General features: G+C 34.6%; 1 protein-coding gene across 1 annotated transcript in view; it reads right to left on the bottom strand.

Moving 5' to 3' along the window:
* Window positions 1-964: 964 nt before the first annotated feature.
* Smp_106110 (hypothetical protein) overlaps window positions 965-15,443 on the bottom strand; it is a 51,790-nt gene continuing 37,311 nt past the window's right edge. The window contains exons 5-7 of the mRNA XM_018799189.1: window positions 13,186-13,398; window positions 8,377-8,439; window positions 965-1,219 (exon numbers count right to left, since the gene is read on the bottom strand). Of these exons, the coding sequence (XP_018651002.1) occupies window positions 1,172-1,219; window positions 8,377-8,439; window positions 13,186-13,398 (324 nt within the window). The 3' untranslated portion in view covers window positions 965-1,171. The remainder of the gene's footprint in view (window positions 1,220-8,376; window positions 8,440-13,185; window positions 13,399-15,443) is intronic.

Raw genomic sequence — 15,443 nt, 5'->3', positions numbered from 1 at the left:
AAGACTCTTTCGATCTCTCACATTGTCAGGACTTTTCATGTACCTATAAAAATTGTTGCTCTGGCTGTTAGAAGGTGCATCGGCCTCATGACTTCTGAAGGAACTCGGCTTTCAACATGAGACGTCATAATTATTCCTTCAACTCCCAGGGCAGAGTTTAAATGGTTTGAATAATTTTTTCTTGTTAGCGTTTTTTTACCGAGTTGGTTTTCTACGGGACCGTGTCGCTAACTCCATGCCCAACCCTCCTCCTTTTTGTGGGCTTTGGACTAGCAGTAGCCCCTGGAGGAGCTACAGGTGGAGTTCAGTTCCATTAAGAATATATATATATATATATATATATCGTAAAGTAATTAGAATACTATTTGTATGGACCTTAACCAAGTTGTTATTTTTCAACGTGGTTAATTACTATCAATCGTTTCTGGATTATACGATTAGTAAGCACAACTTTATGATACTAAAATATGACTTGACCTGATTCACAATAGATAAAATACACCAAGTATCAGAATCATCGCAGTAATAAATGAATGTCAACAAATCTTTTGATTAACAGGGAATTTGAGGTATATATTGTGAACTTTCAAGAATAACTTTAAAAATTGGAGATCGCCCTGAAGCGTCATAAAGATCGTTTACTGTTGGAAAATTAATTGTTCATCGTTGCTTTTCACTCAAATTAAATGGTAGCTCAAGCATATTTTTTTTGTTGCTGAGGTTTCAAGTGATTTGCAGTTATAAATATCCTCTGTTTTGTGAATGGAAATAATAATGACAACTAAGCTTACATTACTATGTTAATTCTGTTCAACTATTTACGTTAGTACTGAGCTAAATAACATTTAGAAGCAAAACTCATTCATAAACGATTTAAGTTGATAACAAGTACCACCAATCAAGTACTCAGAATCCTCCTCCTATTGTCCATACCAAAGTATATAAAACAGAACTTAAAGAAAATCTATTAATCTCACATCTTTATTTTTTCACCAATAAGTAAAGATGATCAATATGAAGTGCTTTTGGAAAATACAATTAGTAAATAACCTTCCAACACCCTCAATAAAAAGGAGGGTAAATAGTTATAGACAAGTTAATTAATCAAGTGACCGATATATATGTTCATATAAATCTTTATGATTTGAAAGTAATTAAAAACGCACAATAATTATAAAATAGTTGTAAGTTTATCAAGGGCATCACAAACAGTCTGATCCTAAAATATAAAGAACAGTAAAAGGCATTAGAGATATTTCCTCATCATGAATCCATAGTTAAAAATAAAGTACGACATGGTGTTTTGAATAGTACAGTTAGTAATTAAAATCCTTATGAAAACAATAATGGGCTAAAAAGTTTTCTATGAAAACTATCACAACTCAAAAAACTATAATTAAATTATTAAAAATAATTAAAAGTTTCATAATTATGTAGTTTTACCCTTACCATCACAATAACTCTTTAAGCAGCCAAAAGAATAAATTATTCATGGTATAATTTTAAAACAACAATGAACACGTAAAACTTCACGTTTAGATTATGCTATCTTTCAAATGTTTTAATGGGACCATAGAATAGACCATTCATTAATTCTATTGTTGATACAGAAAATTAGATTTTACTCTTATTTACAACTCACAAGAGGGATTATTCGAGATTCAGTTCAGGACCGACGGTAGTACGTAGTACTGTAGTGAACAGAACACGGGTGGGTGACAATCGAATGTAAATAAGCAGAAATTACAGACTATCTCACTGAATTTTGATAATCATACAATGAACAGTTAATTTGCAAATTACCAATCAATTGTCTCAATCTTCACTGTTCCTTCTGTAAATATCAGTTCATCTTCCCTAATTCCATTGTTCATGCATTTTCCCACCAATTGCGCTTCATTTCAGTTCTTTCCTTATCGGTCTTTTGCCAAAATACATTCTATGTCTGACCATCACCATATACTACTTATGTGGATATAAGTAGACCACACTACAGCACTACTTAGTGTAGTGATGAAAATCTAGTAAAAGCTAACTATTAACCATAAGTAGCAGCTACTATCTTCACTCATCTGTTCACTGGACATCAGTTGTTGGTTTATGTCTTTATGTGGAGCTTATCAGCTCATACACCCATAAAGATTAGAGAATAACAGAAATAAATTTACTGAGTTTAACACAGCCTAAATGCTTCATAGTAAATCCTTCTTGATGGATTTTTATTACTCGTGGTAGTAAACATTTAGATTTTTTAAATTTGATACTGTATTACTAACAGATCGATTTTTACAAAAATGGCAAATTTTAAAGCCATGAATGTGAAATTTTGGTTCTTTAAGTTACTCGACTTGTGACTAACCAGTCAAAATGTATGAATAAACCTAAAATGATGTCCATATGAAAACCATGGAAGGGGATCTTCACAGATCTAAAAGATTATACATTAATTTCTGACTCATTACGAGTCTTCGGATGTTCATCTTGCCGAACTAAACATTTAGATTATAAGAAAACAATCAGTTGATCCCTAAAACATGATTACACTGATCAGTCAAAGAACTTCCAGAAAATCTTTATCTTTCATCAAAGAAACATTGCCCGGTCACTTAGAAGCTATTTACAAGTGTATGTATCAGGTTCTAAACTATACTTAAGTTATGAAGCATAGAAATACTGACGCAGTTTAAAAAATTAAGCGGTCTGAGTTCATTTTAAATTTCTGGGGTCAAGTACAGAAGTAATGAGCCACGGGACCTTCTCAAGTTGCAGTCTCCTAACAAAAGCGAACCATTCAATCTCAAAAAAGGAGTATTTTAATTCCATAAGCATCTAATTACTTAATTACGCCTTTGGCTCTCATGGAGAAGTATTGACCGTACACCAGGATCCTGAAACCAGCTCTGCCTTGGGCTCTCCTATCCAATATATATATATATATATATATATATATATATATCTGTCTCCAATTCACGACGCAATGTGTTCCTTGGTCATCCTCATTTCCTTTCGCCATTCGAATTCCAGGTTAGGGCTGGTGATTTACGGAATGTATATCCTACTCGTCCCCAGCATTTTTTCCCAATTTCCTCTTCAGCTGGAAGCTGGTTTGTTCACTGCCATAGTAGGGGTAGAAGGGCAATATCATCTTCATCCAAGCTGTCCATTGTATTCCGTGTTTACCTTGAGATGCTACGATCTTCATAAACTAGTCAACCACCAAAAGTAAGATAAAGGGGAACAGTAAGCAACAATGTCTGGCATCGGTCTTCACTTGCAATGCAACTGTCAGCCGACCTTCATGAACGACTTCGTAGTGTAGTCCGCCGCAAGAATCCCGTATGATAACGATAGTCCTCTCCGATATACCGAAGTGTCGAATGAGATTTCATGAGGTCCCTCTATTTATATTATCAGTTGCTTACTCATAGCCAGGGAAGTTTACGTACGGTGATGGGCTCCACTAAATAAATTCCCTCGATTTGGTCTGTGCGCAACCAATCTTTACGGAATTCAACCTGTTGATCTGGAAGCTGGGCGTCTACAAAGTCTTCAACAATACTATGTCGAAAATATTTCCTGCTACCGATAGTTGTGTGATGCCCCTGTAGTTCTCAAGCTTGCTGAGATCACTTGTCTTTTTCATCTTGATGTAGTATCCTTCTTTCCGGTCTGTTTGCACTTGTTCTTCTCTGCAATACGTTCTGAATAGAGTGTGGAACATGTTTGCAGTCACTTCTATGTATGACTTCAGTGCTTCGGCTGGTATATTGTCTGGTCCAACTACTGCTTCCCCACTCTCGATTTGTTAGATGATCATCGTGATTTGTTCGATCATTGTTGGGGCAGCATCTACAGAAAGATCTGTGTGTGCTTCTTGGATGACTGGTCGATTCACTTACGCGTTTGTGGAGGAACATAGTTTCACCTATAACCATTTTGTTGGAGACATATGAATGTGAGAATCTTTCTCCGTTCTCGTTCCTTTCTCTCTGTCAGTCCATGTCGTCACATGATATTTTCATATCCGGTGTTGTCCATTCCGATTTCGGTGTTTAGGTCTCCCATTAGGATGGTCAGGTCCTTTTCTGAACACTTGTCTACGATCAACTGCAGCCTCTCATACAATTGATCTGCATCGTCGTCGTTGATATCATCGGTAGGCGCGTAACACTGGAAAACCTTCATCGTGATCCTTTCCTTCTTCATGAGATTCCCATCTTATAAGTGCATTCCGTGCTTCTTTGGGTAGCAATAGTGCAACTCCTTGTGTGTGAGAAGAACTTTCTTCTTCGTGACCAGAATAGAGCAGTATCTATCCCGAATCTATTTCTTTTCTGTCCAGCTTCGGTTTAAAGGGTTGCACTTATTTTTAGAACCGTAGACTTGCGTCTCATCATTTCCGTAGCTATTTTATTGACCCTCACAGTTTCCTACATTTTCCGGATATTCCATGTATCTATGTTAACTATTGTTTTGGTTGTTGAAGAGACTTCGGCCTCAAGACATCCTAACAATCTTGCCCTTAGCCATGAGGTGCCATAACTCTCCTAAATAAAGACCATCCAACTTCCAGGAGAGAGTTCAAATGGTTTACATTGTTTTCTGTGGTGAGGGATTTTTAGCAAGTTTGTGATCTGTGGGCGACCTCATCTCGTAGAAAACTAACTCTCTAAAAAGTTAGGCTAACCAGAAAAAATAATTCAAACTTTTTAAACTCTTCCCTGGGAGATAGAAGGTCTTCATTTAAAAGAGTTTTGACGCCTCATGATGAAAGCCGAGGTTGATGCCCCTTTTGACAACCAGAGAAACCATTATTTAGGCACATGGAATGTTCGTACAATGTGAGAGATCTGGAGAGCCATCCAAATTACTGCAGTAATGAAAAGATACAACCGGAAGGTACTTGGAATCAGTGAAACACATTGGACGCAGGTTAGACAACAAAGACTAGCTTCAGGAGAGCTACTGTTATACTCTGGCCATGAAGAAGAAAATGCTCCACATACATAAGGAGTTGCCATGAAGCTGTCCAAACAAGCGCAAAATGCACTTGTAGGATGGGAATCTCATGGACCCAGGATCATCAGAGGAATGGATCACTGTCGGCACATTGGATAAGATACAAGAAAGCAGCAATCAATATCAGCCGAACAAGAGCAAAGAAAGTCAAGGCACAAGCTGAATACTCAGAAGTAAACAAGTAAGTGAAGAGGAGCATCAGAACCGACAAACGTAAATATGTGGGAGATCAAGCAATGACAGCGGAAAAAGCTGTAAGAGAAGGAAACATAAGACAATTGTATGATACAACAAAGAAGCTCGCTGGAAATTACCGTAAGTCAGAAAGACCAGTGAAAACTATGAAAGTCGAAATAATAGCTAACATTGAAGAACAACGGAGCAGGTCGGTAGAGCACTTTAAGTACACTTGAATCGACCAGCTCCACTGAACACACCCAACATCGAAGCAGCAAACACGGACCTACCGATTATTGTTGGCCCACCAACAATTAAAGAGATCACTATGTCCATCAGAAAAATCAAGAGCGGCAAAGCAGCAGGACAAGACAACATTCCATCAGAGGCACTGAAAGCAGATGTAGCAGCAACTGCCAAGATACTCCACATTCTTTTCAGTAGAATTTGGGATGAAGAACAAGTACCAACAGACTGGAAAGAAGGACTTCTGATCAAAATACCAAAGAAGGGCAATCTTAGCAAGTGTGATAACTACAGAGGAATCACTCTTCTCTCAATACCAGAAAAAATCCTCAACAGGGTATTGTTAAACAGAATGAAGGACTCCGTAGACGCCCAAATTCGAGATCAACAGGCTGGATTCCGTAAGGATCGATCGTGTACAGACCAAATCGCAACTCCATGGATCATTGCGGAACAATCCATTGGATGGAATTCATCACTCTACATCAACTTCATTGACTACGAGAAAGCAAGTGATAGCGTGGACAGGACAACACTATGGAGGCTTCTTCAACACTACGGCGTGCCTGAGAAGATAGTGAATAACATACGGAATTCCTATGATGGATTAAACTGCAAAATCGTGCATGGAGGACAGTTAACAGACTCGTTTGAGGTAAAGACCGGTGTCAGGCAAGGTTTCCAACTCTCACCCTTTCTCTTTCTCCTGGTGATCGACTGGATTATGAAGATGTCAGAATCTGGAGGGAAGCACGGGATAAAATGAACAGGTAGGATGTAGCTGGACGATTTAGACTTCGCAGATGATCTGGTTCTTCTCTCACACACATAACAAGAAATGCAGGAGAAGATGGACAGTGTGGCAGCAGCCTCAGCAGCATTAGATGTCAATATAAAGAAAGGGAAAAGCAAAACTCTCCGATACAACACAACATGCACCAATCTAATCACACTTGATGGAGAAGCTTCGTAGGATGTGAAAACCTTTACATATCTGGACAGCATCATTGATGAACACGGTGGATGTGATGCAGATGTGAAGACGCGAATCGGTAAAGCAAAAGTTGCATATCTACGATTGAAGAACATCTGGAACTCAAAACAATTGTCAACCAACACGAAGATCAGAATTTTCAATACAAATGTCAAAATAGTTCTACTGTATGAAGAGAAAACTTGGGGAACTACGAAAGCCATCATCCAGAAGAAACAAGTGTTTATTAACAGTTGTCTACGCAAAATACTTCCGATCCGTTGGCTAGACACTATCAGCAACATCCTACTGTGGGAGAGAACAAACCAGATTTCAGCGGAGGAGGAAATCAGAATGAAGAGCTGGAAGTGAATAGGACACGCATTGAAGAAAGCACCCAACTGCGTCACAAGACAAGCCCTTACTTGGAATCCTGAAGGCCAAAAGGGAAGAGGAAGACCGAAGAACACATTACACCGAGAAATGGAGACAGACATGAGAAGAATGAACAACAACTGGATAGAACTAGAAAGGAAGGCTTAGGACAGAGTGGATTGGAGAATGGTGGTCGGCGGCCTATGCTCCATTAGGGGTAACAGGCGTAAGTAAGTAAGTAAGTGTGTTCTACGGGATGAGGTTGCTAACCTCCTGCTGAATTATTTTTTTTCAGGTTTGGGAAAGGTAGTAGCCCTAGAAGTGTTATTTTAGATAAACTGTAACATTGCACAACTTAGAAGTATAAGTAAGTAAAGCATTATTTTAAAGTTCAGCGATAAAATAGGCAGAAAATTGTTCGGAAATATTACAAAGATGACAATGATTAAAAAATACTTACACTATATCATTTATATTATAATTAAGTATTAAATTTGTCAGTAACAGACGAAAGTCTTTCTTTTAGTCCTACTGCTGTAAAATGTTTATATAACAGATCTTAGTAATATTTGTGAGGGTTTGAAACTTCATGTTGTTTATGATCAGAACTTTAATCACTTAGTCACTATTGCGATATGAGTATCCTTAGCAGATATTACCATTTATCCATTAACTTTTTTTATTCAAGTTGTATAGGGAGTGTCTAGCAGTGTAATTCAAGATGACCATTTCATCTTAGATGAAATAGCTATTTTAGCTAAATGGTAAACCAAGTAAAATCGTTCAACTTTCATATTTAAATGTGTATATATCATTAATTAGAATAAATTAATGATGATATTAAATAGAAAGAACATATTTGTAAAATCTCAGCGAATGAATTTGAAGTAAATCCAACGTTTCGCCTGGAAATCTGGTCCAAGCTTTTTCCTATTTAATGTCTTACATCAATTCGGCGCCCAAATACTTTGAAAGTGTTCGCTCTAATTTTGACGAAAGTTCTTATATAATGATGATATTGTAGTGATATAGAATTATTTTCATAAGCATATTCTAAGTCTAATTATTACTGTTAAAATTATTATCTTGTATCTAATTTAAAAAAACGAAACAAACTTTCTAGTTTATTGTAAAGAACTAGACACAATTATGAATATTGACAAGAAATTTTTAACAGAATATAATTCATTGTTGCTGTGACAACTTGTAACCAATTTTGTTTAATTTATCTTTCTAGTATAAATAATATTCTATATAGTTGAGGTCACGAGTAAATTGAAGCTAGACCACCATGGAAAACCTGGAAGCACTGCTTGACGGCCGTTTCGTCTTATTGTAGGACTCCTCAGCAGTGCGCATCCATGGTGGTCTAGCTTCAATTGTCTCATGATTTCAACTATATAAAACTATTAAAATCTTCACAAAACCCCCTATTCTGATAATAAATAATATTCATCAATTTCTAATATTAAAATGATAAAAAAACATAATTCATTTATTTTTTTTAAAATTAAAATTATCAATCATTTTTCTAATATTCTATTCCATTAAATGTAAGTTAATAAAAAAAATGAATACAAACTTACATAAGTACATGCTTGTAAAAATTCTTCATAACTTATCACACCATCTTGATTCAAATCTAATCGCTATTCAAAGATGAAACAAAAGAAAAATTATTTTTTTGTTTGTTTCCGTGACTATTTCTTTCAGTTGAAGGGGATCTTATTTCATATGTAAACTAAGAGATATATTTTAAACATTAAACTATTTAAGAACAATAAATGAAGACAGTTGATAAATGAATAACGTAGTCCTTTGTAAAAATATGAACTGATTCAATTGGATACACAATTTGTTAACAAAGTGAAAAGAAAATTTACAAAATGGATAGTTAAGGAGGCAAAATAATAACCTTAATGATCGTTAAACTAACTACAGAGAATCTAGTTTGAAAAATGAAGAAATGAAATTCTAGGGTTAAAACGTATGAATTAACATTGAATCTCTACACTTCTCTTAGGAGCTAATAATTACCTCGAACAAAATATAAGTACTTCTATCCAACAAGTAATTTGAATTAAAAATCTATAACCGATTGTTTCTCAAATCTTTACAACATGTGCTGAATCAGGACTACCTAGACAAGTTACATATGTCAACAGATAGAATTTGTCAAATATTGTCTAAAGCAAAATAACACTACTCATTATGATCCAAGAGACCTCTAGTGTATAATTCACAACTATGTGAAATGTTTAATATCTGAAGTCGTTCAACAAACTTCATTGAAACATGTTTGAAGATGATCTTTCAGTGTCATTTTGTGTACCGATCACATACGTAAGCAAAATTTAACTACTATAGGAGTTTTTAGGTGTTATAAAACTAAATACCTTAATTTGGTCGTTATTTTCTAACATTATTATGGTACATGTTATTCTTATCGTATTTAGTTCTTAGTAATAATGATTACAAGATAAATCACATTCAAACAGTGAGTTCATTTTACATATACTTCACTTAACTTATTCAGTTGTTTAGACCTATCTAATGATTTTTGAACATTGTAGTTTATAACAACGGAAGGATTTTCCAGTTGAACAGTGAGAATTTAATTCCAGACTCAGATAAAACAGTAAAGATCAATGCTTTCTGATAATCGTTTTAAACTCTATTTGTAGGCATCAGTTTGTCTACAATGAATATTGCACTTTAACTATCTATAAATAGTATGTTACATTCAGCAAAGGTGACGAAGTTGATTTCAATTTTTACCGTATAATTGTATTTTTCCGTGTTTTGACTTAGTTACATACTTGTTTACTGTAAATATGATCAAACATGCAATGACAAAGAATATTCCTGAAAAAAAAGTTTCTTTCCACTATTCAATTATTCGCAGATTACAGTACATTTGAAAATATTGCTGTCAATCATTTCAGAAACTGGTTACATGAAAATTTATATTTTTTTAAGTAGTATATACATTCTCATTTGTGATCGAAAAAGTGTGTGAATTAAAATATTTACCAAAATGTTATGAAATAACTTCTCACCATTTCTATGTGATGCTGAGTATATTTACTTTATATTTTAATCTAAGTTTGTCTATTTTTGCGTTTTGCAATATACTATAGCAACTCACGTACAATTGAGTTTGTTCAGGCTTAATTTGGTTAAGCCCTTTTGTTAACTTATTTAACGGACAAACTCATTCGTACAGTAACAAACCTATCTATACTATCGTACATTTATTATTGTTGCACTTGTATGAATATGTAAGCATGAGCATTGCTTACCCCCAACTCACATATTCATTCTGCTAACTTTAGTGTTAGTCGCTTAATTAATTCGATGATTCCTTCATTTCACCATGTATATATATGTACATCTGAATCATGTTCATTAACCCGATCACTCACTCGCTTGCTTTTCGGCACCTCTCTTTCATGCTTGCTCAACGTGCCTGTAATTTTGGCAATATGTGCGTGGTTCAATAATAAACGTAACCAACACTTCGTAATCGCTTTCTGATGTATACACCCTTGGGGCGTTATCTAGTAATGGTTATCAGGACGAACAATATACAAAGTGTAAGGATAATATCAAATATCGATTACCACAATACTATTTAAACAAACAGTATTGCGAGATGCATTGAGCTATCATTTTTTGTTTCGTGACCGGTAATGTTTCAATCCTGTAACGAATCACTCATTTTTGTGATACTAGGGTTTCAATACTTAGCTCGTTATTTCAACTATCATGGTATCTCTCTTTTCCTTCCAACTTTTAGTTTCTTCATGTATTCTAATTTTGGGAAGTTTTTTTTTATTTTAAGTGATTTAGTGATTTTCGAAACATGGTGCTTAATTTATTTTCACTATCTTCTGATGTTGTTGTTTGACATCTCTGTATGTTATCTGATAACTAGTGATAATTGTTGTTATTCCTATTATTACCAACTTATTGAAAGGATGGATTCACCTCTTGATTATACTCTAAGTAAACAAACGGACACGTGAACATTTCATAACTTCAAGTTTGTAAATTCTTAGTGTCAATTTGGCCTCCTTGTTATCGTTACAGTGCTTTGAAATAAATCTCATATTTCGGTTTTTATATTTTTATCCAAATAGAATAGGTGTTCAGGCTTTATAACAATGGTATGTTGGCCTAGCTAATTATATGGATAATCTACTAAGTGTTCTGTTATCTAAAAATTCTCCATAAAAAAACATTTAAACACTGAACCAGTTAACATAGTTGAATTGAATTATTGACTTTATGTTGTTAAACCATGTGACATCATTTATTCACAAAATGCTTTTATGAAATCCTTTTATTGTATATGTATATTTCTTATTTCGATGCTAACAATCTTTGAACAATGAATAGTTTGGTAAGACTGAAGCTTTCATCAGACTAATAGTCCATTTTAAGATCAAAATATTTTTTATTTATTCGCCCTATTTGGGACTCATCAGCTGGTTGTACCTGAATCTCAGAGCGAACCCCAACTCTAAGATGAAGGTATGTCCAGCTGAAGAGTCTCACATTAGTACGAAACGTGCGTTCTGGATTTCACTGCTAGTCACCATCCATCTTTGCTTATATAAAAAGTAAACTTTAAAATTTTCTCTAAAAAAATTGGATTTTTATTATTTCTCTAGTGTACAAATATCTCATTGATCAGTGACATAAAATATGTTTAACTTATAATTTAGTTCACTGGAATTAGTACTTAAACAAAACATTTTCATATATATATATATATATATATATATATATATATATACGATTGTACAGCTTGATAATAAATTCGTTGAAAAGAGATCCCTTCGCTGAACTTCGTGTTTTAATTTCACTGGTAGTTAACCACTAAAAGATTTATGATGAAAAGTTGTGATAATTTTTCAAAGAAAACTTGGAGTTTTAATGGTCAGAAGTAGACACGTAATTCTTAGTTAGTCTTTTTCGAAAGGAGAATCTTTAACTTTGTGCTAGGTTAGTTTTTATGAGAAAAGCATAGTGATATTTTAGTTGCCTCCATAGTTTGTACTGATTCAAAATCAGGAATTCGTTAAGTTGTGTTATCTGTAGTCATAAAACAATTCATGCATATCACTGAAGTTTTTTGAACATATAAGCTGGATCAGTAAATATCTGTTTATCTGTTTAATCGTTATTTAATCTTTTTACAATTGTCGACTTAATTTCTCATTTATCGGTTAGCATCACCTTGATGTGTTTTGTCATGTAGACTTCAGTGATGTTAGTTCCTAGTTAGTTATGAATAACTGCTACCACGTAAAATAAATCTGTCACATGAAGCCTAAAGTGGACAAATTATTATTGCCTAATGGCTGTTTATTAAACTGATTTATCTTGTTATTCAGCCAATAACGATAGTGATAATGATAGATGGTTCAACAACACTCACTTATTAATAGCAGTGATGCGATGGGTAAGAATTGGGTCTAAAAGTCGGACCTTAATTGACTGGAGAGTAAGTGACTTACATGATGATTTTCTCCAACTTTCCATAGTTTTCGATTATTTTTTCATCTCAAAATTTTATTTGTGTGCATATGATTCTATTGCATGAAAAACCTATTCTGGGTAGTGATCTTATCTTAATTTCAAATCATCCGGGATCATGAATCAATACTTCAGTCTTGTTAAAATACATTACTCTATCAGTGACAATCATCTAGTGATCAGCATTCTGCTGTCATTTTAGCAGTCGAAAATTATTCTGTTAAATCATAAAACTTTAATTTGTTTCATGGACTCAGATTTTTTATACGTTAGCGAAATAAGACTATAATCTCTATCAGACTTACTGAGCTAAGTTAACTATTAGGTTTGTATGTGAATGATCCTAGATGAATTTACTGAACTTTCGTTAGTGTTTGTTTTTTTATTTGTTGTTTTGAAGGGTGTTTTTACAAATATTTGACCACTTATTTTAGTGGCTAGCTGAATATCTATCCATCATACAAATTAATCTCCTATATCTTGAAAAGGAAATCATATTCACATATAATGTTAAACAATTCCAATGATATTCTACGAATAAAATCTAAAAAATAGACATTTACTTTATCTGACTATTAGTTTGAAATGAAGTATAGTGTTTGTAAGGTCATTACTGTTGCTTCGCTACAAAACAGCTAGATATCCATCAATGATCAATTAAGACTAATTTTATTAAGATACTTAAGTTGAAGAGTATAGACGCCAGTCCTGAAGATTCATCCAGTCTTAGAAAAACCAAACAAATTAAAGCTGCTTCATTATCATTTCAAGTGCTCAATACACAATAAATAATTCATTTACAAAATTATAAAATAATTTAGCCATAAAAAAAAACATAAAACATAACTCACTTGAAATACTCTTTCTACATGATTAGCTGTCGTCGACTCATTAATTGGTGGTTCTGTATTTCTTCCCAATAAATCATAAATTGCATTGACAACTTTAAGCATTTCACCTTTAGTCACAAAACCATCACCATTAATATCATACAATCGAAATGCCCAGCGTAATTTGTCATTTTGTGTACCATGCATTAAACACGATAAACATTGGATATATTGCTAAACAAACAAGTATACATTGAAAATTGATCAATATGATGGATAATGAGGATTAAGTAAATACTTGGTAAATAAATCTTAGTTTCAAAAGTTTTTTTTAAAAATAGCTTGTATAAAATACAGAACTCTAAATCCGTAGTTTACAATGTGAGTACAAAAATTATTGTAATGACAATACCTGTTCAGTTTGATTGAAACAAAATTTAGGTATGGTATTATTTCTTTGGAAAATTCGTATGATGACTAATAAAAATAAATAATTAGGATTCTAAAAAAAACGATTTTAATTCGTACTAGAAAAGTAGTTTGAAAAGAAATTTATTAAGTAAGGGCAATCACTAACTGACACGTTCTTTAAATTTCAGAGTTAATAATGTCTAAAGTTACCAGATGTATGTAGTTTCAAACCCATATATAGTCCATTCAAAGTATGATGAAAAAACACACAATTTAAAGATTTGTCTAACTGCCAGTTTATGAAATATCAAAAATAATCTGAAAATTAAAGTTCCATGAAGGCTATTATTCAACCGATGATACATTTTATAACCCAGCAAGAAAATTAGCAGGGAAATTTATCAAACCAAAGTGACCAGTCAAGAATAAAGAAGATAACTCAATCACTGAGATTCAGGAATAGAGGAACAAGAAGATAGGACAATTTGAAGAAATCTTCTACTGATGAGACTCACTGAACCAACCAGTTATCGAAGAAGCACACACAAATCTTTCTTTAGATGCTGCTCCACCAACGATCGAACAAATCACGATGATCATCAGACAAATCGAGAGTGGGGAAGCAGTAGTTGGACCAGACGGTATACCAGCCGAAGCACTGAAGTCATACATAAAAGTAACTGCGAACATGCTCCACATTCTATTCAGATAGTGTTGGGGAGAAGAACAAGTTTCAACAGACCGGAAAGAAGGATACTACATCAAGATGAAAAAGACAAGTGATCTCAGCAAGCTTGAGAACTGCAGGGGCATCACACTACTATCGGTAGCAGGAAACGTTTTCAACATAGTATTATTGGACGGAATGAAAGACTCGCTAGACGTCCAGCTTCCAGATCAACAGGTTGGACTTCGTAAAGGTCGAATAATCGTCAACATCATACGGACTTCATACGATGGACTACACTGCAAAGTCGTACATGGAGGGTAACTCACAGATGTTTTCCAAGAGAGGACAAGAGTCAGACATTTCTACCTACTGTTTACCTTTCTGGTGGTTGACTGGATCATGAAGACCTTCACATCTAAGGGGAAGCACAGAATAAAATGGACAGGTTGGACTTCCCAAGCGACCTGCCCTTTCTATCCTATACACACCAGCAAATTCAGTCCCAGACAAGCAGTGTAGCAGCAGCCTCCAAAGAAGTAGGCCTCAACATACACGAGGGAAAAAGCAAGGTCCTCAATTTCTACACAGAGAACACCAACCCAATCCCACTTGATTGAGAAACTCTGGAAGATGTGGAAACTTTCACCATCGATAAACTGGGACGATCCGATGCAGACATGAAGGTATGGATTGACAAGTAAGGATCGCATTCCTACAGTTGAAGAATGTATGAAATCTAACTGTCAACTCATATGTAAGTGAGAATCTTCAATACGAACGTCAAGACAGTTCTACTGTATGGAGCTGAAACTTGGAGAACTTCCACAACCATCACCAAAAAGGTGCAAGTATTTATAAACAATTGTCTACACATGATCCTCAATGTCCTTTGATCGGATAGTATCAACAAAAGCCTACTGTCGAAGAGAACAAACCAGCTTCCAGCTCAATAGGAAATTAGGAAAAGATGATAGAGATGGGTAAGACCTACATTTTGGAGATCATCAAACTACTTCACAAGGTAAGCCCTAACTTGGAATCCTGAAGGGAAACGGAAAAGTGGAAGACCAAAGAGCACATTGCGTCGAGAATTTGAAGCAGACATGAGAAGGATGAATAACAATTGGAAGTAACTGGAAAGGATTGCCCAGGAGAGAGTTGGGTGCAAAATGTTGGTGGTCCGTCTATGCTCCTCCAC

The sequence above is a fragment of the Schistosoma mansoni genome, chromosome 3, assembly GCF_000237925.1.
Source record: "Schistosoma mansoni strain Puerto Rico chromosome 3, complete genome".
Taxonomy (NCBI): Eukaryota; Metazoa; Platyhelminthes; class Trematoda; order Strigeidida; family Schistosomatidae; genus Schistosoma; species Schistosoma mansoni.
This window is presented reverse-complemented; position numbering and strand designations above follow the sequence as displayed.